Genomic DNA, 27,969 nt, shown 5'->3' on the forward strand with positions numbered 1-27,969 from the left:
ACATACATAACAATGCTGTCTAAATATTACCTTTAACATGGAAGTCTGAGACCTACTGATTTAGAAAAGTATTGTTTCCCCTTTTCTAAATCACTTGAAAACGATTTAGAAAAACACTCAAACACTCCTGTTTTGGTGCCATTAAAAACAGGAGACAAATATACAAATAATTGTTTATTTCATATATTCAAACTTTTTTTTTCCTTTCAGTTGAAATAACATATTTTGAAAAGTCACCGACAATAGTTACACTGTGGAAAAGACCAAAAAATAAGTCATACAAGGTAAAATATCATGGAAATGCACAATCCTGTAAACTCAGAATGGGAAAAAAGTAAAGACAGACATGATAGGAAAAAATACAAAATGTCAAGTGGAGAAAAAAAGGTATATCTTTTTTTCCTCTTATATCCCCACTTTTACGCATCACACCTACATAACTATTAAAAGCTAACACCCAAAATTCCTCACCAGAAAACAAAACAATCCACTGAAATGAACAAGAATACACAAAATCGCTTTGGGGTCAGGGTTCGGTGGGATGAGGCAAGTAACCTAAGGAAGTCAGTGACTCCGTTCCCATTTTCTCATCGCTTGTTCAGCACAGGCTCAGGTCTCACATTGGTTAGCAATGCTAGATGACTTTCCTGTAAATACTGCTAATATAATACCAGGAACTCAGAAACAGAACACTTTAACCCAAATTCCTGCCTCTGAGTTTCTTTTTCATAACAACCCCAAACTATTTGCGGAAGGAGAGGAAGTGTTATCAAAATTAAATCTGAATGAGGGACAAATTGTGCATTTCAATTTAAAATGTCTGATTTCTTTAAATAACTGTGCAATTCTTCTAGTAAAATATGAATACATTCTGTCTAAAAGGAATGGATTGTGAACTGAGAGACAAGACTCTGCTGCATCTTCTGTGTGAATAAAGGCCAAATGTGAAGCAACGCCTCTTTTTTTTTCTGATTATAAAAAAATAATAAAAACATCTTTTAGCTTCTACAGCATGAACAAATCTACATCCAAAAGCCCTGGGTCTACATTCTTTCCACTGTGCACCACCATTAAGGAGTCGTGTGTTAGAAACAGCAACAACAAGCTGTGCAGAAATATGCAAATAAGGTCCATTTTAGACGTTTTAAAGTGCATTATGTGCTTTTTTTTAAAAATCCTCACTGAAAGTCTGTCGCTGGGAATACGTGAAGGCAGCAGAGTGTCATCTCTCAGTTCGGCCACCTGTAAACGATTTACATTTGCAGACGGGGCAGCTGAAAGTGATTATCAGACAGTTTTACAGATGGAAGGAAAGAGGGTCATCCTGCCTGGATTCACCTTATGACAAGCTTCACTGTGTGGCATCTACAGTCGGCAAACTGAATAATATTCAGCACATCATGCTTCTCTTTTATTTGTCTCTCTAAAAGACAAAGAGTCTTTCTTGTCTGTGTTTGAGCTCATTACATTCAGCTTTTTTTCCCCCCTCTGAGAACAATAAATCATTGTGGTTTTCTCTGTCAGGCAGAGGCCTGTTGCCATTACAAGACAACCCTTTTAAAACAGTAAAAGTAATTTACAATGTTTAAGTACTTGTAATGAGAAGACACTCAATAAAGAAGTACCACCCATCGTTCTTAAGGTAACGCTGTTTTAAATCTAGTTGGAGAGCTACGAGTGTGCAGAAGCAGACTGCAGGCTAGCTACCAGAGCTGATAGCTGCACTAACCAGCTATTATCAGCTCTTATACTCGTCTTTTAAGAGCAGAAAAAAAAACAATATCCTCACATAAAAACTAAATGTTGTGGTTCTGTATTCAACATAATAATTTTGGCCATGTAATACAGTTTTGTGCAAATACTGTGAAATTGTGTTAGGTTACCACACTATGAGAATCTCATTCCAGCCTATGCCTAGTTACCATCAAGCAAATTGCTGTTCCCAGGTGTACGACAAGGAGTCAAGCTTCCCTGAGCTGCTGCTGATGGTGCTGAACATCAGGTTTTATGTTGTGAAATCACCATGAAACGTATACGAAACAGGAAGCAAACGCTACATGAAACTGCAGCTACGCTAACTCTTTGGAAATCAACCTGTGAAGGAAAAAAAAAATTTATATTTGATTTGTTTGTTTGCAGTACGACCACCTCAGCTCCACCGTGAAACACAAACACATTTCTGGTATTCTAACTAGCACCGTCCACAGTGCAGGAAGAGACTTGGTGAAATGAACACGTGTATTTGGATGAATGTCCAGCGCCCACCACTGCACTGAAATACTTATTGCTGAGATGAACAAATACTATAATTTCATTGTGTATGGACACTACTCTGATGTTTTAAAAAAAATGTGCTGTCTATCTGCTCTAAACATTCCTTCATATTACGGGGTCATGATTGAACGTCACACAGAGACCCTTATCTAAACTAACACAAGATATGACAGGTTTGTCAAACGACAAGCTGTGCGTAGATCTGTTGTCCTGCTCAGGAGGCTGAGTAAAACATAAACAACGGATCAGCACTGTCACTGGGATCATGCACTGACAATATAACACAAACACAGGGGCTGCTGTGTTTCCTCAGTGACTTATCAGTGTGTTGTGCCCCGATCTCAAAGCTGTTGCATTGTGGGTTTCTGCTGAGTCCAACAGGAGGAAGTGGAGATGACAGCACAGAGGATGCTGCTCAAATTTCTTTGTGAACACAAAAAAAGCTGAGTAAGTGAGCAGGAATGCAGCACCACTGCCCCCTGCTGGTTAAATTCAGATCCACACTGTTGATATCAGGCAGCTGCCATTTTCTGTGCTTCTGAATACAGAATGGCAGGAGTGAGAAGGAGGAGGAGAAGGAAGAGTGATTTGGGGAGAAGTGAACTGTCTTTTCTCTCCCTTTGTAGTCAGTTTTGGATCATGATTGGAGGAACTGTCATCTCCCCGCAGTGTTTGAGATTGTGTTGGCTTTTTCACAGAGCATCACAGAAGGTGAAACTAGTTATCACAGTGTTCACGCGTGCAGAATCAACAGTTCGATATATGTGTCCGTGTACAGGTTCACCACACGTTCCTCCTCCTCTCTGTGCCATACTTGTTTATTTCTAAAAAACAAAAATGTCTTCATCCTTTCTACACGCTGGCCTCCGGCGCGCTGCCATTATTCATCTTAACGTAGACCTTGGGGTCGTCGTTGCGCTCGTCTCGCAGGCGCTGGAGGTGGCGGCTGTGGCACAGGAGGTAGAAGGGCAGGCAGAATCCCAGCATGCTCAGCACCAGCAGGCCCACGTTCACCTGAGCATCAGATAGACAGTGATAAACGGTGATGCAGAGTAGGGAACTACACTCCATCATGCTGGTGTCTCAGAGAGTGTGTCTTACCCATAGAGGGTCTCCCTCCAAGGGTCCCACCATGGCCATGAAGAGAGGCTGCTGCAGCAGAGCGAACAGAGCGCTGATCAGGGACTGCATGCCTGTCAGGCTGCCAAACTGAGAGGACGGGTACCTGTAGAGGACAAACAGAATGTGTCAAAGGGTTCTTTGCAAAGGTGATTGTTACAATGTGAGCATATTTGGACTGAAATGATGATTTGAGTTGAGTACTCATAAAATATAAAAAGTTTTAGAGGAATGAATTCTTTTCCTAAACCAAATTTGTAGCCCTTTTTTTGCTGCAATCATCTTTTAAACATGCCCCACACTTACACAGCAGCATATAGGCCTCCGACAGCAGAGTGGATGAAGCCTCTCACTATTGTGTGCAGGACGAAGGACAGAATCTGTAAAGAAAAGAGAAAACAGACATGTTGTCCTTTAGCAATCATTTTACAGCACAGCAGGTCTATATTTAGCACCAGCTGGCTTTCATCTTTGATAAAGGCCATTCAGAACCAAATGGATAAATAAGAAGTAATATTAACTTTATCCAGTAGGTGTCAGTAAAAAACCAAGAAACATATTTTGCTTCAGCGCTTTTGCAGCTTGGGTTGAGAGAACTGCCTGTATCTGCAGTGTTACCCCTGAGTGGAGCAACAGAGGCACATGTTTGGAAATGTGAATCCCCAAATATCTATAACACTGCAGAGCAGCAACACACACACACCCACACACACACACACACAGTTTCACACCTGAAGCGGGAGGTTTGGTATGACGCATGTGACTCCGAAGCCAACCAGCAGCAGGTTGGTGAAGATGAAGGCTCTAGTTGCATTGATGATTTTCTGAATCTTTTTGGTTGGGCGCCGGGGCTGGCCAGGCTCACTGATTAGAGGAAAAGAAATTAAATTAAAAAAAAAAAAAAATCAGAAAATGAAAAGAATATATGTTTTAGGACAGAAATATTTAATCGGATTAGTCGTTTTTTGAAATCATCAACTAATTTAGTAATCGATTAATTGTTAACTGGAGTACACAGACTCCAGAAAGTCAATTTGCTGAAAGAACAACATATCCAGGTTCAATCAAAAAATAGTCAAAATATCTGTCTGATTTTTTTTAGCTCCAGGTGCGTCCTTTATTACAAGTGATCAAGTTTACACTTAAGTAATTCTATGTTAATGCATTTTAGCTAATAAAATGTTTATCATTTAAAAAAAGGAAATTACTTGTTTATTAGTATTTTTATGCATTTCTAATATTGTAAAAGATAAGCTTAAGTAGTTAAATAAAAAATTGCAAGACTGGTAATTTTTTTGTCTGATTAATTGTCAGACTAATTGGTAGAATAATTATATAATTGTTAGTTGCAGCTGCCATGTTTTATCCTGTTTTCCAGCTGTATCTTCTGGATCTCTAAGAGCTTGCACCCTCACCTTTTGACAGTCTTGTCGTTCTCATCCTCACAGTCTTTGAGCTTCCAGTCCATCACGTATCCAATCACAGGAGAGGTGACCAAACACAGGAGCTGGAGCACGCCAAAGATGGAGGTGTAGACGCTCACTGAGGAACACACAGCAAACACACAGTTACTCATTATGCGTTCAGACCAGATCCGGAGCACAACAGAAAAATGATGCATGTTGGACAGCAAAGACAGCTGAGGAGGACAGACAGTGGAGGAGGGGATGGATGGAGATGTTAACCGGGCCTCAGCACTCTTACCCACTTGCATCCTCTCCACTGTAACAGCAGCAGGAAGCAGGCATGACAGGGACGTCCAGAGGTTAAAGATAAAAGACACACACAGCAGCTTCTGCATTTTTATGTGCAGCTTATGGGTGGTTACACTCACCTGTGTTCAGGTCTCCGTCTGTAAGGGACTCCAGGATGGTATTCATGGCTCCCATGTAGAATATGAGTCTTAGCTGTGTAACGCACATGGTGATGAGGCTCAGCAAGAAGATGGGACTGAAGATGCTCCTCATGAAAGACTGGGCTGCAGAGAAGATGAGGCGAGATTTAATAAAATGCTTTAAACGAGGGATCAAAAAGACATTAGACATAATAAAAAGTGTGATGTTTGACTGGTTGTGGCAAGTGCAGGTGCTCACGGCGGGTATTTATTTGGAGATATTTCATAATTTGCACTCGGTGCACCCAATGCAACTCTGTTCTCTATAAATTACTCAGTGGTTCAAGTTATGCAACAACCCCCAGGGCAAATCTTATAGCAGCCAAACCTTGACTTTATCTCATCCAGCAGCGGGATGCCACTTCTGCACTCATAATCTCTCACATCGTCTTCTGATCAAATCAACAGGCCGATAATGAGCATTAACTGAGCATTAAGTGAGGACCGAGGTCAGAATATGGCTCCCCTTAGAGGAACTGATGATGAATCAAATGGTTGTCTTTTAAAAGTTAAAATAAACAGTGGTTGGGCTTGTAGAGATTTGTCTAGTATCACCCGGTGACACATTTTAATTATGACCTTATGCAGGTAAACAACTTTGTTTTTAATCTAATATTAGGCTGTGATAATAGGGGTTTTATTTAACATTCATATTTTCTTTATTTCGGTTCCCACTGAATGAATCAGATTGCAGCTGCTACAGTCTGGTATGTTTTAAAAATGCATACATAGCCTATTGTAAGTTTGAACGATCTACAAGTGTACACATCAACACACATGCTTGATGACTGGTGATACGGTGTCTAATATTTCAGCAGCAGGAGATCATAATGTACCTTGCAGACAAGTACAAGCATGCCCGACTTTCAGTTCTCTGCACTTATTTGATGACATAAGACTGCTCCAGTCGTTTATTTTCAAATGCATCCGTCTTGAAAAGGTTTTCAATTTTCTTTGAGATTTTCACATTTTGTCACTTTACAACCTCAGACCTCAATACACTTTAAGATGTAGATTCTTACCAACTGTTAGTTGGTAGGAAACAGATGTTTTCAAAATTTCCACAGCTAAAAATCTGAAAGGTGTGGTGTGCTGTTGCGTTCAGATACTTTCAGTTAATGCATATTACAACCACTTTTTATTCTTTTTTGGTTTATGTCTATATATTTTGCATGCAGGCCAGAAATGTTTATGCTTGGTTTCATTTGACCAGAGTCAATTCCTTAGCAGTAAACTGAACTTTTTATGGTGTTCTTATTGTAACTCTTCCAATGAGGCCAGCTTGGTAAATTAACTTTATTTATACCATTTGATATATTCGATTGCTTGCTAAACAGTAATAGTTTTCTAAAGGTCTGGTTGACCTGTTGCTCTATGACAGAGTTACCACGAGTGTCTTGGCTGCTTTCCTTACATTCCCAGCGGCCTGCTGGTTAAGATGGACACGCTCCACATGAATTAAACAATACTCTGTGAGATGTTCAAAGATTTGCGTCTTGTTTCCTCCCCTTTGTTTCAGTCTATTATATAAAATCCCAGTAAAATACATTGAAGTTTCCTATTTTAATGTAACAAAATGAAAAGTTCAAAGATTGTGAATAATTTTGAAGGAGAAATTGTCATCTAAATATTCCTGCTGCCTTCAAGCGCCATGGTGACGCTTCTGAACCTGAATTAGGAGCAGGAGGATCCAAAGAAAAGCAGACAGTGGATAAAGTTGATCATTAATGAAGGTTGTGAATATAAATGGAAAATGGACACTTCTGTCCATATGGTGAAGTACTACAACATCCAGTTAGTGGTGAGTGCACAGATGGAGCAGGTGGGTTTATTGCCTTGATCAACAGATACGCATGTCAGGCTAATCACTGGAAATGTTTGGTCATGGCCACAAGAAATTGGGATGTTTTCCAAGCGCTTTTAGCCATGAATTATTAGAATCTGATCACGATCCATTAACCACGGCATCGGGCAAAGAATAAGCAACCTAGGACTAATTTGTTGCAGGTTTCCATTGCAGGTGGGTTTTTAGAAACGCACACAAAAAAAGAGTTTGTTTGTTTCTGAATATCAATCAAAATGGGTCCTGTCTTATTTCCAGAGAGAGAAGCCAGTGAAGTTTACATACCAAAGTAGTACACTCTGGTCTCTAGTTTGTTATTACATCCACATAATTTATGACTGTTACAAACATACTATGAGCAATTTTTAGATAAAGCCAGAACTGATTAATAACCAGCTAAATCAGAAGAAGGTCGTGCTTCTTCTCTACATTATTTCCATTCAGAGAATCAAGAACTTCAAGAAACCCATTTCTTAATGGCTTTCAAATGTAACCAGATTTTGTTCTTAGAACTTCCTTCTGGTTTGAATGTCTTTTATTCCTTTGTTGTCTATCCTTTGCCATCTATGTTGCTCTTTGTAAAACACTTTGGAGCTGACCTTGTCGTTACGAAGTGCTACATAAACAAAATTGACATTGACTGTACAGTTCTGGACAGCTGCTCTCAATAGACATAAATATGAAGTGCACACATGTTTGAACCAGTCAACCCCAAACAATGTCTCTCTGGAGCTCCCTGCCAGAGCGCCACACCTGCTGAGTGACTTTCCTAGAAATTAGTCTGAACTGGTTCTACGGTCTATTTGGTATCAAAAGGATCAAGAGGGAACCCACCAGCCTACCGCTGGGAGAACCTGACCCTGAGGAAGAATTTAGAGGCCCAGTAGAGGCCTGGAGGCAGAGGTGACGGGGGTCGGTGTAGTGTGGAAGTGGGGCAGAGGGTTCTTCTGTAACTGCTGCATAGGCCAAGTCTCTGTTTATTATGTAGGGCTTCCATAACTAAAAATCTGAAGACCGTACAGGTGTTTTTACAAATTTTTTACACAAAAAGAATGTAAAATGGTTGTTAGCTTGGCTAATCCATTATTTTCCTTTTATGCATCAGTTTAATCTACAGTTTCTATCGCTACAAGACTGAGTGCTGAGGTGTGTTCAGCAGATATGACTACAGGGTGCCACTAGCTTGTTCAGGTTAAAGCAGTTAAAATGAGCTTAAAGTGATATTTCATTCCAAGAACCTCAAAGTCATGAATCATTTCCATCTTGGCTCCTCCAGCAACCTGATACCCAAGACGCTCACATGCACATCATTGTTTAACTGACCCAAAATAATTGTGGATGATGTTATTCGGTATCAAATCATTTAGGCACATGTTAACAGTTTTATTTTGGGATCCTGGCTCCCTCTCAAATGAGCACGCTGTTAATATCCAGCTTGTTCAGATCAGATGGGAATAAAGCCAAAAAAAGTGAAGCTGAGACAGAAATCCCTTTTGTGGCACGGCTCTGGTTTTACTACACCTTCAGAAATTGGTTACCTCTTTCTTTTTACTACCCAGCCTCAATCTGATCTGCACCATTGCAGAATTTCAAAGTGAGATGTTCTTTCTGTAACTTACACTCTTCGCTGCCTTTGCAGTTCATGTCCAGGTCTACGGTGGACAGGCACAGTTTGTTGGCGTCCTGCGCCGACAGATCTGTGGATGGCTGCTGCGGCTGCTTTATTGCATTGCCCACACTGAGTCGGCGGCCCACCGTGGTCACCTGCCGGTAAAACTGCTTCCCAGTGATCTTGTGGTCAAAGCCCAGCCAGCTGAACTTGATCTTCACCCTAAAGGGACGCATGAATGGGTAAGAGACAGAGAAGGTTCCTTGTGAGCCCAAATATCTTGCAAACATGCAACATGACAGCTGAAAAAATATAAAAGAAGAAAAAATGAGTGAACAGAGAAAAGAGGGAAAACACCTTTAAAGACCAGTTTGAAAGAGAGCAAATCCTGCCAATCTCCTGGCTTTAGGTTCTTTCCCCTTTAGGGCTCAGTGGGTTCTGCTGCTTTACAAGAGGATTTGCCACACTGAAGTGAGCTGGCATATCTATGCAATCTGCTATGTGTGTATTTGAAGGCTAAAGTATCCATGTCTCATTTTGTAATGACCACAAACTGTGTATTTTAATTGGACTTTATAAAACAAGACAACACAAGGAGGAGACTAATGAAAAGAACTTGGATATTTTGTAATTAGATCTGAGAGAATCTGGCTAGAGCAGCAATGATTAATCGATTGCTAGTGATTAATTGATTATTGAAATAACTGCTGAATAATTTAGTAACTGAAAGAACAACACCCTCAGAGCACCTTCAGAGGGGTATTTTTTAAAACAGAAGGTGGATCCTTTGGTAAAATGATAGAGTGAACTGAAGGAATTTTTTCCTTCAGTTCACTCTGAACAAATCCTCCACACTGTAAAACATGGTGGTGGCAGCATCAGGTTGTGGGATACTTTTCTGTAGTAAGGATAGGGATTAAGAAAATATTTTTATCCTTTATTTTTACAATTTTTTTATTTACTTCATGTCTACATTGGTCTATTCCCAAAAAACATATTAAAACACATTGAAGTTTCAAGTCAAAAAGAACGTGTGCAGGACGCGGACAGAGTGAGCATGTCTTTTGGTCTTACGTAAAGTCCATATCCTCTGGGCCTGGGAAAGGCTCCAGAGGCCAGTTGATGAAGCAGTTGAGGAAGACGAGGCCAGCGCAGCCGGCCCAAACCACCAGGATAGAGATGAAGGAGGCACCTAGATCATAAATCACCTGGAGGCAGACGAACAAAAACATCATAATGGAAAATCAATAACCCATCTTTTGCTGTCTTTTAAGAAGTAATGGCTGAACAAACTGGAGCAAATCAAGAATGGCGTGAAGTTTGAGGACTTACCTTGATGCCAGGAAACGTGACGGCAGACGAAGCATAAGATCCGATCATCAGGGCGATGAAGGTTGACCTCAGGTCTCCAAACATGTTGGGAAGCTAAAAAACAAAAACAAAAAAACACATGCACCTATTTGTGATGGTCATATTTCTCTCAGTCAGATTTGCAGGGTTTGAAGTAATCTGACAGGATCTTGGTGCATCACTTCTATTATTAATTTAGTGCTAAACTAGAAGTTAACAAGCATAAATGAGGTTATGTGATTCCACAGGAAAATGGCTCCAGCATCAACATAAAACGTGAAAAATGCTCTGGGGGGAAAACATACAGTTGTTGATTTTTTTAATACCAAAGAGCACACAATGCTGTTTTGTGCATTTCCTTTGATGTTTTTTAGTCTTTTCTGTCTCATCTCACCACAGGTTTGCTGTATCCTGAGTTGCAACAAACTTCCCTCTGTCTGCTATTTTCTTTAAGTCTTAATGAAGCTGCTGATTATTTAAGCCACTTCTTAATAAATCGCTCTGAATACAAATACTCAAACTTTTTCATATCAGCTACAATTTGAACAACTTTTCTTCCATCTCACAATTGAGCCCAATTTTGTTGTGTTTAATCACCAGAAATTGTCAAGAAACGTTACATTGATTTATGTGATTGCATTGAGACCAGATGGTGGAAAAGAAGCAGAATGACTGCTGCTGAATGTGAGCTGAAAGCTTTTCTCTGCAGGAGTAAAGCTTTCAAGCTGATACACAAAATTATACCTATTGGATTTCCTTATCTAAAATCAGATTTCAGCTTGTGCTTCAAACAGCTCTGGAGGCTCTACACCAGTCCTTGTCAACCAACAAAAGGTCACTGACTGGAAAAGAGTGTGGTAAAATACACACACGTTAGCAGACGATGTTGAATCCCACAGATTTCTGATAAAGCTGTTCAGTAGTGAACTGAACTGGGTGAACATCACACCATCTGTGTTCTGGTGTTTGCAGCAGTGGAGTGAAGAAAAAAGGCTGGGGTTGCACCAAGTCATGCACAGCTCAAAAAGAGGACACCACGTACTCAACCAGACGAAACGGTAAACGCTGCTCTTCAGGAAGTCAAAAGCACAGAGGAGTGGATGCATGTCTGAGTGGTTAATTATCTCTGTGATGTACGTCAGCCTCAAACATTATTTGTTGCTGTACTTTTGTGACATTTGAATTATTTAGAGTGGTTTCTAGAAGCTACAGAACGCAGCAGTGAAATGAGGCTGATTGTTAAAGGCAGTATTGTGGGTCACGTATAGTTTTTCTATCCTTCTCCAGCTTGTCATGATTTATCCATCCAGATAAAATGTTCACCACAGGTGTCTAGATTAACCAGCTTCCTGAACCTGCTCAACCCAGACAGATGCCATCCTTTGGACTAACTGGAGCATAAAGTGAGATCCCAAGAATCGCTGTAGGCCCCAAAATTCAAAGCAAATTAAAAACTTTCCATGTCCTCTGCAGCAGCACAGAACCAAAGAAGTCTAGTTTGAAAACTAGATTTAGGGTAAGATGGTTAACCTTTGGTCCAAAAGGTGGAGACAGTGGATACGTTCTGACCCAAAGCTGCTTTTTTTGCCCAAATGTGATCTATACCATTTTTTTTATTTCCTTTTTAAAAATAATGTTTTATTGGCTCCAGTGGTCTTCTTTAATAGTTGTCAGACAGGAAATCAGACATGCAGCAAAGGTCATTGAACAGGGGCGGCCATGTTGAGGACTAAGGAGTCGCTTCACCTTTGCACCACCACCATGCCTGAAAAATATGTACTTTTAGGAATATTTTTTACTGCGCTGTACTATTTAATTTTACACGAGTAAGATTTATGGATACTCTGGCAACTGTGACTAGCTTCACTGAACAAAGAACAAGTTTGTTTTAACCATAAATTCAGCAGGCAGTGACACACACCAGCAGTTTTTTGTTAAAAGTTTCACAAGCTTTACACTGAACGAAACTGAGTTGGGAAAATGTTTCTTTGATTATTTTGTAATCATGTTATTTATATGAATCATTTTCATTTTGGTTTTTAAAATACCAAAATTTCCACATAATTTAATATCTTGGTCCATCTGATGGAAGTTTTAAATAATAAATGATTGATGTTTTCATCAGCTACTCAGAACTCGAGTAACTTCTTGGATGGCTACTTTTTACTTTTACTTGAGTAAAAATAGGTAAAGTATTGCTACTCTTCATTACAATGTTTCTATACTCTACCCCACTAAACACACAGCAAAGCACAGGCCTGTTTTTGTGTCACTCTGAGATTTTCTCAGGGTTACTACGAGTGTAAGTCAGTTAAAACCAGCGTTTCCCAAAAACATGTGACAACCCGGTCTGGGCTGCTGCTCACGAAAGACGCAGTCTGGATTAATGGATTTGGTCGCGATGTGAAGTGTGAGTGAGCATGTAGCTGGGAGGAGCAGCTGCTCGGCCTGATGAGATGAAGATTAAAGTGTTTTTCTAGCTGGAGGAAAATAAACCAGATCATTCAGGCAGTCAGTGCTCTGTAACTGTTACACATGGAGGAACAAAGAAACAGCTGTGGGTTCAGACCACAACGCACACAGCTGTAACTTTAACGGGAACAGTCCCAGAACAGAAGAAACGACATGACTGACTCTGAGCATGCTTCATCAGCTGACTAACATTCCCGTCATTTCCTAAACAAAAGTAAAAAAAATATTCTTTTAAATGTGCTTACGTTTAGACTCCATGCTGTTATTCAACTGTAAATTTTTTCAATAAGGTCAATGATTTGATCCGTTCCTATTCCAGGTTGAAAAAGTCATGCGACAATTCTGTGAATTTTAAACGCATTAGGTGCATGAGGTTGAATTTATTGCAGATTTTTTCATCTACAAAAAGGTTAAAATTCTACACACAAACTCCAATATCAGATTATACGCCCACTCAAGTCTCTTGAGGCATCAACAAGCTTCTGGCGTCATTCTAGCTCAATATTTGATCACTTTTCCTGGCAATAAATAATTACTTAACAGGGCTGAGCAAGGAGCTTTAATGTCATCGTCTTTTATCCAATCCAAAATCTGTTTTGATGTGCGTTTGTTCATTTTTCTGTTGAAACACAAAGTTTTATCAAAGTTTAAACCATCTTAAACAAACAGCCACTTTCAAATGAATGGGAATTAATTATAAAGTACAAAAAAAAAAAAAAAGTAACCTTCAAGGCCCAAGTCCATTATAAACACCAGAGTCAGAATATGTGAAACAATATGATAAAAATTCAACTTTATGGACTAAGATGGACCCAAAATTAAGCTCAGAAATTTTCAGCCAAGTGTCTTTGGTAGTAAACTCTGATAAAATAAGACAAAGAGATCGTTGGTCTCTTCGACAAAAAGAATTAAAACCCCAAATTAATGTAATGTCATATAAGTGGATGTAAATTGATCAGAACTGTACATAACAGGGTTTCACTTGGTAAAAGCTAAAGGATTTAATAACTCCCAAATTTATAAAAAACATAAAAAAACAACAACAAAAAACAGTGACTTAAAATTTATGAAGAGTCTTGAAATGTCTTCAATACAGTATTTAATTTCACTTTAGGATTAATAAAGTATTTTGAATTGAATACACTGCATGTTATTGTTGACAGTAGGCATCACCCAAACTTTAGCTTTTATTTTATATCCATGTTACTGAATATTTCAGCTTTGATAGAACAAGAATGCAACACTAGCAGAGTCAGTAAAGTTTAATGTTTCAGTCTATAGCTGTTTTAGGATGTTATCACATGAGGCAACTCTTTGCACTGAAGTTTAAAATTACTAGATAATCTAGACTCGGAGCAATCTTTTCTTTTTTTAGTATAACGTACAGTCTGAGTTAAGATCATTAATAATGAATCGCCATCGTCTTTCCCCGAGGCTCTTAGTCTCAAGGTGTTTTTCATGTTGAGAATTCCTACTAGGTTTCCCAAAAGAGAACAGTGGCTTGTGTTGGTGACTTTTAATCATCAAAGGAATGTGTTTTCTATGTTTCTCAGCCTTCAAAGTACACCATGTGACTCCTCCTGATCAGTCTTTTAAAGTGTTTGTTTAGGAGATTTTGTCCCCTCTTTTACCTCAGCTGCTCTTTTCTGATTTGTCACTTTGAAACTTTACTAAAAATATTAACACCTCTATTAGTTTACTAACCTGTGCTACAACACAAATAATAGGTTGGGATGTTCATCTGCACAGATACATCAGGGATGGTCTTTGTTATTGCTTCTCGACAGACTAGTTTCTTTGTCAACTTTCCAATAAGTGGATCCAATGCAGGGAATCTAATATTTTGCTTAACTAAGCTTCTTAAATTCATCTTAAATGTGTTGATTTTTTTCAATGATTTGCCAAAATTGCAGTGCTTCCTAGCCACCACTTTGTGGTACAGCTTTAATAAAGGCTTATCAACATCATATAGATTTTCCTATTCATCTGCCTTACAGGCAAATGACCTTCGACCACCTTATTTGCTTTTTCCTTGTCAACTGACAAGTCATAAAGGCTCTTCTCTGTACATACAGGAGTTTTGAAACTTTATCACCAGCTCTGCGTTTTGTCAGCCATCATTGTTCAGTTGAGTTGCTGCAGGCAAAGGGAGCGGCTTAAATATCTGTTTGCAGCACTGTCGTGCAAAATTGTAAGCCAACTTGGGTAGCTTAAAACAGCTCTTTTTATACCCTTAAAAATATTGTTGTTCTTTTTATATTGGCTTTTTAAACAAATCTACACTTTAATCAATCTGTGGTTCGTTTGCCTAGAAAGTCCGGTTTGTTTGGAAGGTGTGAATGTGCCATCGAACTCTGATGCGGACCAAAAAAAGCGAACTCTGGTCTACCTAAAAACTTAGGTCTCTGTTGAAGCGAACTCTAGTGCAGTTTGAATGCATATATGTGAATGCTAACCAGACTGGAGACAGCTCCAAAAGCATGAAGGGTAACATATAGTGCAGGGCATTCTGGGTAAATACAACCAAAACATACATGAGTGTCTAGCGCTAGTGTGAAAAATGGTTTATCGTTTTTCCACAGAAAAAAAAAAAAAAGAAATCATGTTGCAAATCGGATGCCACTCTGGTTTTGGTAACATTTCGTCTTCTTTAGAGGTTGTTTGTGTTGTTTCCTTCAGTGGTTCTCAGTGCAGCGCCACCACAGGTGAGGAGTTTAATGGGCTTTTAAAAGGGTTTGATAGTTTCATTCAACAGTATAGTGTGAAAGTGAACTGCACCAGCTGAAAATGTAGCAAATGTTGCCATTTTGGTCTCCAGTCGAACTGAGTCTACCTGACTAACAGGTCTTAAAACACCCTGAAAGCAGCTGTCAGTAATGTTTACCTACTTCAGTCCTGGTGAGCTTGCATTTAGTCATCTTTTGAATGAGAGGGCTGAAGGTTATCGGTGCAAACAGAGGAGATGAATGTGTGTACCCCATCCATCGTTATTGAGAATATTTCAACAATTCCTTAGGCAGAAGGGACATTTTCCTAGTCTAATTTTTTTTGTCTAACCCTTGACTAAAACTGGGAACATGTTCTACAAACAAGGTTTCCTGTGCATATTTTGGAAGTGGTGTTGGATAAGACTGTGTGCCGAGTGTTGAAAACTAAAGTGGACAGAGCAGAATGCATTGTGACTATTAGACCAAGGAAAAGGAGGGGAAACATGCTGAGCCACTTAAACTAACTGAGTAAAAAGAGGAAACTGGAAACGGCTGTGTGAGAGAAAAAAAAAAAAAACAGTAACGAAAGGAGGAAGAAGGTTTTTTTTTTCTTGCTGCATCGAGTGGAAACTTCAGCTGCCAGAACCAGCTCTGACCGGTCCTGTCCTGACGCATGAAGCGGGACTCCTTCCATCATAAAGAGCAGCCAAGTGAACTGGAAGATTAGCAAACACCAGCTGACGAACAGCAGACAGCATGCCTCCATCGACCTGACGTCAGCTTCTTCTCCATCTTAAAACACATTCCTCGCACTGCAAGGATTCCTCATGAGATTACATCCGTCATAACTCTATCCAATCCTTACATCCTTAATATAACGACTAACGTCTTCCAGTTCCTTCTACTTTGAAGCTCATTCATGAATACTTTGAATGTCTTAGAACCATATCAGCTTCTGCTTCATCAAGAGGGGTGTGAGGAAGTTGATCACTCGTGTGACCTTTTCACACAGTCCAGACATATGAAATATGCTTGGTGCTGGGTAACAGACAGAGCCTCACGTGTTGCTGTGGGTGTGGTACTGAATGTGTACCATTACCAGAATAGAGGGGCTTCTGTTTGAGAGTTTTTTAAATGGAAATAAGAAGGGCTTCTCTGAAACATAGGATGTCATTCCATCCAGATACAGGCCATGTTTTCCCTTGGAGGCTAAATGTGGCCAAAGAGAGGGGAGGATTGGGAAAACAACAGGCAGGGTAAAAAATAATCCAAGAAAGAAGGACTACATTTCTGCAAAGTTTGACTAACTAACTAGAGATGATGCTGGATTCGGAGATCCATTCACATAAATGACAGAAAAGGTTGTTAAAGCTCTCAGTGTTGGCCATGTCTAATAGAAACAGATAAAAACAGCAACTAATTAGAACATTTCCCCAAGACCAATGGGAAGCTGTAAACCACAGCCTGTGCAGACACACCTGCACACACAGCAGCATCCACAAACTGTTGCGTACCCGTGACATGCTTTTAACAGCTGCATGTGGGTCCCGCCTCGACAGGACGGAGGAGGCAAAAAGCAGGAGAGAAGGAAAACAAATCCAAGACTGGAAGGGGGGTGGGGAGGTGGAGCAAGATAGATTGAGAAACAGGGGTGTGTGTGCGTGTGTGTGTTAATTAAAGTCTCAGCATAACAGCAGAATTGGGCGGAGAAGTTCTCCCGTTGCAGCTTCCTGTTTGGATCTTCCTCGCCAGTATGTCTGAGTGTGAGCGAGTGAGTTGTTTAAAACAGAATGTCCATTCTGCCACAGTTCAAGGAAAGCGTCATCATGCAGACACAATGTACCACAAACCCAAACACAGATTCTATGTGTAACCCTCATATTGTTGTGTGCCATTAAGGTCGATACGCATCCGGCAAAATACAACAATCCATGTTCCTTTTGCGAATGAAATAGTAATGAAGAGTTTTCTGGCTTCAAACCACAGCAGTGAATAATAGATCACTGAAGCTGCCTCCATCCTCACATGCTATCTCCTATGATGCAGCACAATCTGAGTGATGATATCATCCTGGTCACCGTATCTGCTGATTGGCAAGCTGCTCTGCGATGCACACATGTGCTCTTCCCTTTCTAAACAATTCTGCACAGCAATCTCTCATCTGTCTTCTCATCTCATGACAACACTCTTCAGTGTGGAAGTTGTAAATAGAGAAGGAAGACAATTTAAAAGAAAATTACACTTTCTAAAGTATTTTAAGACACGTCTGCAATTTACTCAGGATGCAAGAGAGAGTAACAATTTTAATAAGATAACAGGAAGGGAGAACAAATGAACTTTTATCTGTTTTTTAAATCACAACACCTTTGAATTTACAAACTGCATGAATATGTTTAAAGAAAAGGAAACTGTGGAAGAACCCTTTGAGTTTTACAACAAACATCCTTACGATTGGTTCATGAAATGTTCATTTCCATGTCCTAAAACAAGATGGATGGCTGTAAACTCCAAATTTCAGCCGTTCTACTCTGGAGAGTCACAATATTTCCCCTTGAGAACAGAATCTGGAGCTCTGCTGTGTGTGTTGTTACATCCTCTTTAACAAAATTATTATTAGAGGAAAAACAAATAGGGAAAACCTTTTTGCCTCTCCAATTAGTTCCCCTCTGCCTTTGCATGTGTAAGAGTAGCTAAAATAGGAAAATATAACTCGTTCTTACCGTCAGAGAGGTAAAGGTCATGCACATGCCTCCAAAGCCGTTCATCGCCAGAGCAAAGAAGATCAGGATGGAAAGATCTGAGAGTAAAACAGGACAGATAAGCCAAATCTGACTTGCTTGAATAAAATGTAGATGTTCGAGATCATGGAGGGCCAAACAGAACACAAAAAAATACATACTGTGAGGATTGCTGGCACCATAAGCAATTAGGAGGCAGGATAAGGCGAAGCAGGCACTGGGAACACAAAGTTATAGTTATGCATAAGAAGAAGAAGACATTTTTAAATGAAGAGGGAGTTCTCTCTCTTTCCTCACCTTCCTAGAAGTCTTAGCTTACGCGGACCATACTTGTCCATAACAATGCCCAGAGGCAGAGTAATGGCTGACAGCAGGAAGGAGCCCACAGTGAAGGCCAGATTCAGCATCTCATCCTGGTCTTTGCAGATGGGCCAGTTATTCATCAGCAGGAACTCCTCTGCCTCGCCGTCAGCCTCAGACTGGGATGAGTTGGAAATGTTGAGGTTGGAGCTGTTTTCTACAAAAAAGAAACGAGGGAAACAATTTTTTCTTTACATGTGAATGTATAAAATGTTTTATTCTTATATTTTTGTCTCAACCGCTTCTAAAATGACCCAAGCACTTAAACACACACACACCATTTTATTGGCAGTCAGTTAATGGTTTTAGGTGTCTGGAAAATGAGCCTTTCCAAAAACCTAAATCACAACTGACCACTGCACCATTACTTAACAACTCCAGCATAGCCTCACCTAGCAACCCAAGCAAAGTCCAGCTAACTACCTAGCAACCCCAGGAAACACCAGCCCATCACCTAGCAACCCAAGCAGAGCTCCAACACCTTTGATCAGGTAGTTTTACCGCTGCATGTGCTGTACAATGGCTGCTGGAAAAGTGTATACTAGGGGTGTCCAAAGTCGGTCCTCGAGGGCCGGCATCCTGCATGTTTTAGTTCTCTCCCTTGTGGTAGTAACAAACTCCTCAGCAAGTCAGTGTTCTCCTTAGGCCTTCTAATGACCCATCATTTGATGCAGGTGTGCTAAACCAGGGAGAGAACTAAAATATGCAGGAAACCGGCCCTCGTGGACCGACTTTGGACACCCCTGGTGTATACTGTTGACTTACCATCCAGAAACCACTTATGGGATCCTTGTTGGTTGTGCAGGAGGCTCTATTAATGCTTTTCAAAGATGTATGGTTGTGCAATTGCTCATCTGTTTGCAGCCATTTTCACGTGGGAGTGTAAACGTTGAGTTGAGGGGCGTGGCCAGCAGCAGCTTATTTGGAGTTAAAGTGACAAGAGGGCCTAGAATAGCACAATCTGAAAAAAGCTCAAAAGAGGCAGAACTGAGCAGACTTGGGTCTCCTCAAAGAATAGTGGCATGCAAAGAATGTAATAAACATGTTTTGTGTTCAAGGAAGAATTATAGGTCACCTTTAAAACCACTTGTGTTACCGTTCATTTTCACGTGGCAATGTAACCCTGAAATACTAAAGTGTAGTATTACCTGGTGCTGACACACTCAGGACATGTTGGTAATATATTAGCTTTCAGACATTTCGTTGGTGAACATTTCCATTATTGCTTACTGGGGACGAAACTTCTGTTACCTCACTGCCAATGTCCCTTGCAGCTGACCAGCTGATTGAAAAACCAATGAATTAAAGGTTGAGTAAACAATCCAGAGGGGGGAAAACTCAATCCTGGGTAAACAGCCCCCAGAAATAGTCATAGTCTGAACTTTAGTATGGTGGAGGGAACTTTCTGTCTCACTCCCTCAGCTGAATTACTGGTAAACACAGTCCACCGAGTTCATTTGGAGTCTATTTCTGTCCTGATGCTCTATCGCTGTGTCAAAATCTGTTGGTATAAACAGATAGATGGTGTGCTGGGAACACAGCCGACAGGGGAACAGCTCATCCCCCACCTTGACTTGCTTGCTATAAAAATGTCACAGAGCCTCATGGAGAATCTGCATTTCACAGCCCCTCCAAATGCAAGGAAACCATTTTCCAGAGACAATTTTATTCCAGTTAAGAGCTTAGCTGTCAAGAGCAACTAAGCTCTTAACTTTATCTAATGAACAACGCATCTGAAATTGAGTTTCCTTTCTGGGCTCAGGCTGAGAACATAACGTTGGTTTCTCTCTTCGCTGAGTCAGCTCACAGCGAAACAGGACAGGGAAGGAGATGTTGACGCCAGCAGCCCTCTGGAAAGGGAGCTGTGGGTGGGTTCAGAGCAACAGGAAGCTCAGATGTCAGATGAAATGCTTCCTGATGTAGAAAACTTGTTTGTGTCTATAGAGGTTTAAGTAGGCGAAAGCCTAACTGGATTTAATAAATATCTGATTGCTGAAGTGTTTAAATGCGGATGCATAAATTCACAGAGGGATGTGAGAATGCTGGATTTTTGCAGCAGGCTGATTTTAGTTCCCACAGTTAAAGCAGAACTGAGGCGATCAGTCATCAGAACCCGGCAAAATGATTGACATGAATGTGAAGATGTTTTTCGACATTCAGTCAAATGTAGCCACTTGTCCTGTGGTCAGATAGGATTGACAGCACCTATAAATATATTTTGTAAAATTTTACAACAAATTCTCAATTGGTTTTAGGTCTGAAACAGATGTGAAGGGGTATGGATACTTTTGCATTTTAAATCGGAGTCGCAGTCTGCCTTCATAAGGTAGAACAGATTTTGCCGAGTCAAATGATAAGTCATTTCATACTTTAAATAGCATCTTATCACCAACAAAGTTTAATTAAGTGAATCCACTTGGTATTTCCAAAACTTAGGTGAGGGGAGTTTAAAATGGAAACTTTTCATTATGAGCAGGATGACTTGTTCTCCCAGCAAAACTGGTATCTGAAGTGTTTTTGGAGCATTAAGTGCTGACTGTGTGGCTAAACGCAGCCAGCAGCATCTGTCCCTCGGCGGCTCCGCCTGCTGACTAATCAAATGATCGCAGCAAACCTGAGTCAATAGGGGAAGAACCCTGCACAGACACACACAAATACCAGGCAGAATTGATCCTCCTCAGTGAAAGGTCCCTCTGTGTTTACTGCACACCTGCTAAACTTTAGCAAACTCTCCTGTCAACACCATGAGGAAAAAAAAGTGAGTCTGTCTCTTCACATGACCTTTTCTTTCACAGCTGCATCATGTGCAAACAAGCTCTCCTCCAACACATTTGGACTAATCATTAGGAGATTGTGTCAATAGAAAGCCCTGAGATACCGCTCACAGTAAAAGTTAAAACAATGCCGTTTTAACATCTCTCCTCTGGCGGCAGAGACGCCGTCAGAGGTGAGATGTCCAAGAGATAAACTTAACAATGGTTGTTTTAAACAACAGAGGGAGGAAAAAGTACCAGAAACAGGCTTCTGTTCTAACAAACGGTCCTTGAAATAATGACAAGGATATAGTCATTATTATGCAGATTTAAAAGGACTCATTAGATAGTTATCTGAAGGCCTACATAGAAACAGACATTTTAACCATTCAAACGTCCCGTGTTTGTCCTTTGTTAAAGACATTCTTCTTTTAGTCAGAAACAAGCTTTTCAGATGACTGATTATGAATATTTGCACAATGAGGGACACTCTGAGATGACGCAGAGATGAGTCAAGTTAGAAACTTAAAGTGTTATGCATTTTGCCTCTGTCTAACCTTTGACACAGATAAGTGGAACACCAACAGAAAAACCACAAAACGAGACCACAGCATTCATGACAAACAAGCATGACAGCAAGGCCACATAATAGAAATAGACACTAAAAGACACAATAAAACAAACCATAAGTAAATATGACCCATAATGTGTACAAGGTTTTCTGCTCATTCTGTGACTGAATCTTACATCCTTTTAATCATTTCACTCCAAGACAAATCTGACAACTGTCTTGCAGTCATATGACTTGAAAATTGAGGTCAGCGGTAATGTTTTTGGGGCTTTAGTTGGCAGCTGACTACATCAACAGAAATCCCAGACTAGACTTCCACTTGTGTCAGTCAGACTTCCCCAAAAAACAGAGATTTTAAGGCTTAAAGGTTGCAGAGTGTTTCGAGGATAGGTTTTAGATAGTCTGACAAAACAATGTTCTAGGGAAGTATTTGGCAAACCAAAAAGCTGCAGATATGCTGCATAGCTATGCATCTTCATATATTCACGGAGGTCATTATGAGTTAGTAAGAAGCCAGTAGCACCCACAAACATATATGCTGTGACATTTATTTAAAGATCAGATCTACAGACTCTGGAGTGATGTGAATTTTTGTGGGTTGAGTCACTGTAATCTGTCAATCATGCAACGATCATATGATTATTCAGGTGTTACTTTTCTACCTTCCACAGCAACTAGATGTACTCCAGTGCACATTTTAGTTTGTATGCTAAAATTTGCACATTTTCAGTGAACTTTTTGTTAGTAAATATTAATTAGTGGATACCCAGAAGGCATTGTACTTCTGTTGGGTTCAAATGGTTCTTTCCTAATGAAATCTAAAGAACCTTGTTTTTTCCAGGGCGCCGTCACATAGCACTAATGCAGACAGCAAACTGAAGTGGAGAATGGCCAAAAGCAATTTAGCTGAAGGTCAGAGAGTCATCTGAGCCTAAAGGACAGAAAGGACCAAACAGTTTCTTTTCCAGTAAAGCTCGGCTGATTTTATAGTTACTTTAGTACAACAAAGGTCTGCTTGTTGCACAGCTGATAGAACAATGACAATGATGTATATTTGCATTTAGTGCAGGTACCCGAGATGAAATCACAAGAAGTCATGCCAGTATTTTTTATCTCATGACAACAGATGAACTTCCAACACTCTACCAGTGTAGAGCTATAAAAATGAAGGAGGTGAATTTGCTTATTTAAAAAAAAGAAAAAAAAAAAGATCAGCACAAGGCAAATGTGTGGAGCAAATGTTATTTTAGTAAAACTTTTAAAAGATTGTTTTTCATAGCAAAAATGTGTTATTACAGGTTTCAATATCAGGGCTTCAGAATCCACCATAAAACCCTTTTCATTGAAAAAGCCAAGAGCACAGCCTTGTATACAACTCAAACGTATATTATCTCATATATGAGATAATATACGTTTGATAGATAGAATATGGTCCTCAACAAAAGATCTGTGTAATGAAGTTGGTGTAAAACTTCAGCATCACTTCCAAAAAAATAGGCCTTTGTTCACAAAATTTAAAAGTTCTTATCTGAATGTTCTCTTTTAGTGCAAAACAAGAGCTATTTTCTCCCAGCAAATAGTTTGAGTCACATTTCAAACGTTTAAGACTCTGCTCTCATCAATTGTGCTAGTACTTAAAAAACAATAGCAACTAGGACAAAAGACCAGATAATGTATGCAGATAGGTGAGAGAAATTAAATTATTTCACACAAATAGCAGATTGGGTTTCTATCTTTCTCCCTTTGCAAAACTGTGAAAAATACACAAAAATACAATAGGAGGATGAAAGAAAGCTGCTAAGCCAGAGATCATGCAGTTGATGGAGATAGACCAGCTTTTATTTTATATCCTGTTGCACTTGCACAAAAACACCAAGGCAAAACCCCTTTAAAGCCTAATGAAGGCCCCCTGAATGCAGCAGCTCACCACATATCCTTTGATCATAGTGAACAATGGACAGAAAGAAATGATAATGAAATTATCTTTGTTTTATTTGACCATGCAGAGCTCCGTATTAAGCTTATTTAGAGGCAGTTCACTGCAATTCAGCATATTAAATAAGTAAGTGTGCTCAAAAGTTTGCTGATAAATCTGTTTTCATCACACCTCAAGACACTTGCTGGTAAAATCACATAAAAATTGTTGTAGTTTGCCCCAAAACCTGCAGAAATTCATCAAGCTAGCACAACAGAGGGTGTTGCAACAGACCTGTTTGGATGGTTTTCTCATTGTTGCTCTGTGCATACCCTGAAGCTCCATAAAAATAACTTGCAAACTCTAAATTAAATCCAGACCGTGTTTTGGGGGAAGATAGAGGATGAAAACGGGCTGGCAGCAATTAAAATACACAAAAAGCCCTGCCTGCAGATTTCTACTGCATCACAAACAGCCAAAATTGATGCAATTTATTAGTCTGATTACTTTAGAATACTGCATTAGACGTTACATAGAAAGACAGACATCTGCACCGATCTAACCCCCTGGTCATAAATGATAACTCGGGTAAAGGCAGACGCACCTGGAGCTTTGCACAGGTAGGAATAGAAGCCCTCAGATTTCAGCATGATGAGCAGGGACGACCAGCCGAGCAGCACAGCAGAGAAGAGGAGGTTTTCAATGACCGCCGTGACGGCCATCCACCAGCGGCGTCTGAAAGCTGTAGCGAGGGTTGGAGCCATTTCTACTAGCCTGGAGGCACACTGACCGGACCTGATATAAGGGAGGCTGCAGGTGCCTTAAAGATAAGAAGAGGAATAAACAGAGAAGATGAGTCAGAGTCATATTAAAATATGTCAAAATGTCGACAAGAGAAGCTCTGATCTCCCTTTTCTTATTAAAACCAGGTGAATCCATGTTTTTTAGGCTGTTAGTTTGTGCTAAAGTAATTCCCATTCTTAATATTTTTTCTTCCCTGTCCTTAAAAGGCAGTTATAAGTGGAGGGATATAATTTGGCTTCATTTGTAACAAACCTATGTGACCAGCAAGTAACTGAAATCATGAGCCTTAATTTATTTAATATTTGGAATTTGAAGCAAGTTTCTTGAAACAGTAGTATTAATTTCCCACTTTGCAAATTCATACATTTCATCCCTGTCTGCCTTCACTTTGTACACCAATCAAATAATTTTGTGGCACTGTATTTAAACCACTCATATCAACTCATTTATGTTTGGAGTTTAGTATTTTTCTGAATTACAGAAATAAGTAGTCACTAAAATATGCTAATTTTATAAATAATTGAATGCAATTTTTTGTTTTTCCCAAAAACTGAAGTGGGTGTTATAGCTGACAGACTGAGGCCCTGATTAAACCAGAATAACTCAAATTAACTTCCTTCCTGCATAAATTATCGATTGAAGTTTTAAAACAGTCTTCTTACATGAAGTACGCTATTTTTTAACAATCAAATTAACAACTTCACGTCTTAATGAAAAAATGTTTTGGATCAGAATTACCTCTTTCAAAAGATTTCTAGAACAAATACTTGGATTATTTTAACTAAATAATATATTGCATGTTTTAAAACTGCCTGAACAACAACAACAGCTTCAGGTGACTTTTTACGCAACTACCAAGTTCAACTCTTTGTTCTCAGCACTGTAATGACGGTGGAGAACAACAAACAACTGAAGCCTCAAGCCCCACCTTTAAATATTCATTGCTACGCCCACATATATGTCTGATTGGCTGTAAAGTTTATCATCTCTTCGCTTATTGGCTGCTGGGGACATGGCTTGAAGTTACTACACGTGAGACGGTTGCTGCATTCTTGACTGATGGGAAAATATTGCACCGAGATCTTTTACTGACAAAAAAAGGCTGCTATCGTCCGCGCCTACGCCTCAAATACTCGCATACAGAATTAGCCTTCTCATTTTAAAATCAGTGAAGCCGTACTTGGTTAAAGAGGTCAGCTAGATAAAAAGGTGGCACCGTAATTCCGTCATGAAAAAAAACGCTCCACTTTAAAGGTTAACGCATTTTATTTTTTTTTTATTTTATCCACGAAGCTTGAAACTTACATGTGTAGTTAAAGAAAATACGAATGGAGTGGAGTGGAGGGGATTTTTTTTTCTTTAAGAGAAAACGTGTTGTTTACTGAAAACTGCACTGAACGTGAATGCAGCGCGAGCTGAAGCCAGTTCGAACCGGTACGGCGCGAGACTGCTCTGTAGTTGTGCACGAGCGCTGCTGTAGAGATTCTGGCAGCCGCAGCAGTCAGTGTGTAGGTGCAAACAGAGCACCAGTTTAACTACATTAACAGGCAAGGTTCATGGTTAAAAATAAAAATATTATTATTAAATAATAGCTTGAAAATGATGACGTAAACAATATATATTATACATATTATAATATAAAGCAGCGACTTAAAGATAGAGGCTTGAAATGTGCTTTTTCGACGAGGTTTACAGTTTTCAACAAAGCATTTTGTTAGCAGGAAATTAGTAGACCCTTTGTGGGTGCTCCTTTCTGCATAAACTAATTTTTTGTCTCCCCTATGTGAACAATAAGCGATATATAAAATAACAAAGGCGCCATTTTACTCTCATTTGGCATACCCTTTGTCCCTGAGAACAATTAAAGAATATAGAGCTGGAGGAAATGCTGGCTTGAAACTGGTCTAAACTGGACTGAAATCATCTGCACAATAACCCCCCTTCCTCCTCTCCATCACACCCATCCATCTCTTCCTATTTGAAGTTAACTACGACGAAAACATGGCGCTTCCGCCGAGGAGTTTGAATGTCAGAAACACACATTTATTATTTCTTAATATGAATAAAAATATATAGTGTAGAACTTCGACGCCAAATTGTATCGCTCTTAAAAAGAAACAGAGGCATTTTAATTTACGTGTTATTGTTCGTGGAATTATTCATTGGACTTCAATGCTTTTATTGTGAAAGCATTTCTTAGTTTTTTCCGGATTTCTTTCCGTCTTGACAGAGCAATTAAAGCGCTCAGCTGTTCAGTGATAACCACAGCAGCGAGCAAAACATCCTCCTGGAACAAAGAGTTCAACACGGGCAGCAAAGCACAACCAATTTAAATTATGCATAGTTGCATACTAAATTTTAAAATGCACGATACGCTCTTTCTTCTGCATTTAATTAAATAACTTTAATGCAGCACTGAAAAATGTCTGAGTTCCAGAGTCACAGATATCTGTCAGCCTATATAACTAAAAAATGGCGACAGTAAGATAATTTTACTGCAACATATTTTTTTCTTATAGTTAAAATGTTGACGAGCAAAAAGCGGAAGCTGTCTGTGCCGATAAATAGTAACAGTCCTGAAGTTCATGCAGTGTTTTCGGACTGTTGCACCGTCATTTAATGTAACCAAGAAGCAGATATGAAGAGAAAGCGACTCAGAGGTGACGTGAAAGCAGCAAAATGCCTCTAATGTCATTACACTGTGCTTTCTGAAAGCCAGTCGCATTAGGAGACATCCTGTACTTTTCTGTCGGGGCTCCGCTGTGAGTGCGTGGAGCATCTCCGGTAAATGCGGACAGCCTCACCTGAGCGCGGTGATGCTCGGGGGGGACAAACGGGACCGCTCCTTCAGCCCTGTCTCCGCGGCTCCAGGCGTCCCTCGCTGCCAAACAGACTAAGCAGGGATGGACAGTCACCTGCGGGGATGTCTGTTCGCTTTTCTTCTCTCACTTGGTTTCTGTAATTTTGGTTCTTCTTTCATTGCTGCTGTTTTTATATCAGCTGCAGCGACACCGCACAAACAACCGAGCCTCCGTATTGGTCCGTGGCTAAGCTGAGAGACCACCCTCAACCAATCAGAGAACACCAATATTACATATGTGCGGTGTTTCCCAATGTTTTTGCTTCGCGTGGAGAAACGTTTTTTTTTTGTTGTTGTTTTTTTTTAGAATGACTGGATGTAGGGATAATTTTCCGAACCAAAACAACTTTTAAATCAAAGCAAAAAAAAAAAAAAAAAAAAATTACACCCTATATTTAAAAAAAAATATTTACTAAATCTGAAAACTTCTACATAGATCTCTGATTATTAAACACACCAAGAAAAACAAAGTTCTTCTATTGCACAAAAGTGACTTCTTTACTCTATAGACTCTGCAGCTAACTTTTGCTTATTTTTATTTTCATACTTTGAGAATCCAAAATGGTTTATATCTTTTTAGTTTATTCCGACACTTGTAAACACTTCCCTGTGCTGCTGCTGCCCACACTTGTAAACACTTCCCTGTGCTGCTGCTGCTAATACTCCCATCATCGTGTGAGTTGACACCCTGTTTACATC

General features: G+C 39.7%; 1 protein-coding gene across 1 annotated transcript; it reads right to left on the reverse strand.

The window, feature by feature from the left end:
- Window positions 1-161: 161 nt before the first annotated feature.
- On the reverse strand, window positions 162-27,953 carry LOC106914374 (large neutral amino acids transporter small subunit 4-like). Its single transcript, XM_014981120.2, has 14 exons — window positions 27,215-27,953; window positions 24,211-24,426; window positions 18,305-18,524; window positions 18,169-18,224; window positions 17,990-18,066; window positions 10,072-10,164; window positions 9,814-9,947; window positions 8,750-8,961; window positions 5,228-5,371; window positions 4,809-4,935; window positions 4,125-4,257; window positions 3,700-3,773; window positions 3,376-3,499; window positions 162-3,288 (listed from the first exon to the last, which is right to left on the reverse strand). The coding sequence occupies exons 2-14, from the start codon at window positions 24,368-24,370 to the stop codon at window positions 3,127-3,129; spliced, it is 1,716 nt and encodes a 571-aa protein (XP_014836606.1). The 5' UTR covers window positions 24,371-24,426; window positions 27,215-27,953; the 3' UTR covers window positions 162-3,126.
- Between the last annotated feature and the right edge of the window lie 16 nt (window positions 27,954-27,969).

The sequence above is a fragment of the Poecilia mexicana genome, unplaced genomic scaffold (assembly GCF_051168715.1).
Source record: "Poecilia mexicana isolate PSO_F unplaced genomic scaffold, ASM5116871v1 scaffold_13, whole genome shotgun sequence".
Lineage (NCBI taxonomy): Eukaryota > Metazoa > Chordata > Actinopteri > Cyprinodontiformes > Poeciliidae > Poecilia > Poecilia mexicana.

What these genes read in the sequence shown, in the direction of transcription:
- LOC106914374 (XM_014981120.2), bottom strand. Translation starts at nt 24,370, where the DNA reads ATGGCTCCAACCCTCGCTACAGCTTTCAGACGCCGCTGGTGGATGGCC. An exon ending in TGGTGCCAGCAATCCTCACA is followed by an intron (nt 18,067 to 18,168) that starts GTATGTATTTTT and finishes TTTTACTCTCAG; the next exon opens with ATCTTTCCATCCTGATCTTC. An exon ending in AGACGGAGACCTGAACACAG is followed by an intron (nt 4,936 to 5,227) that starts GTGAGTGTAACC and finishes TGTGTTCCTCAG; the next exon opens with TGAGCGTCTACACCTCCATC.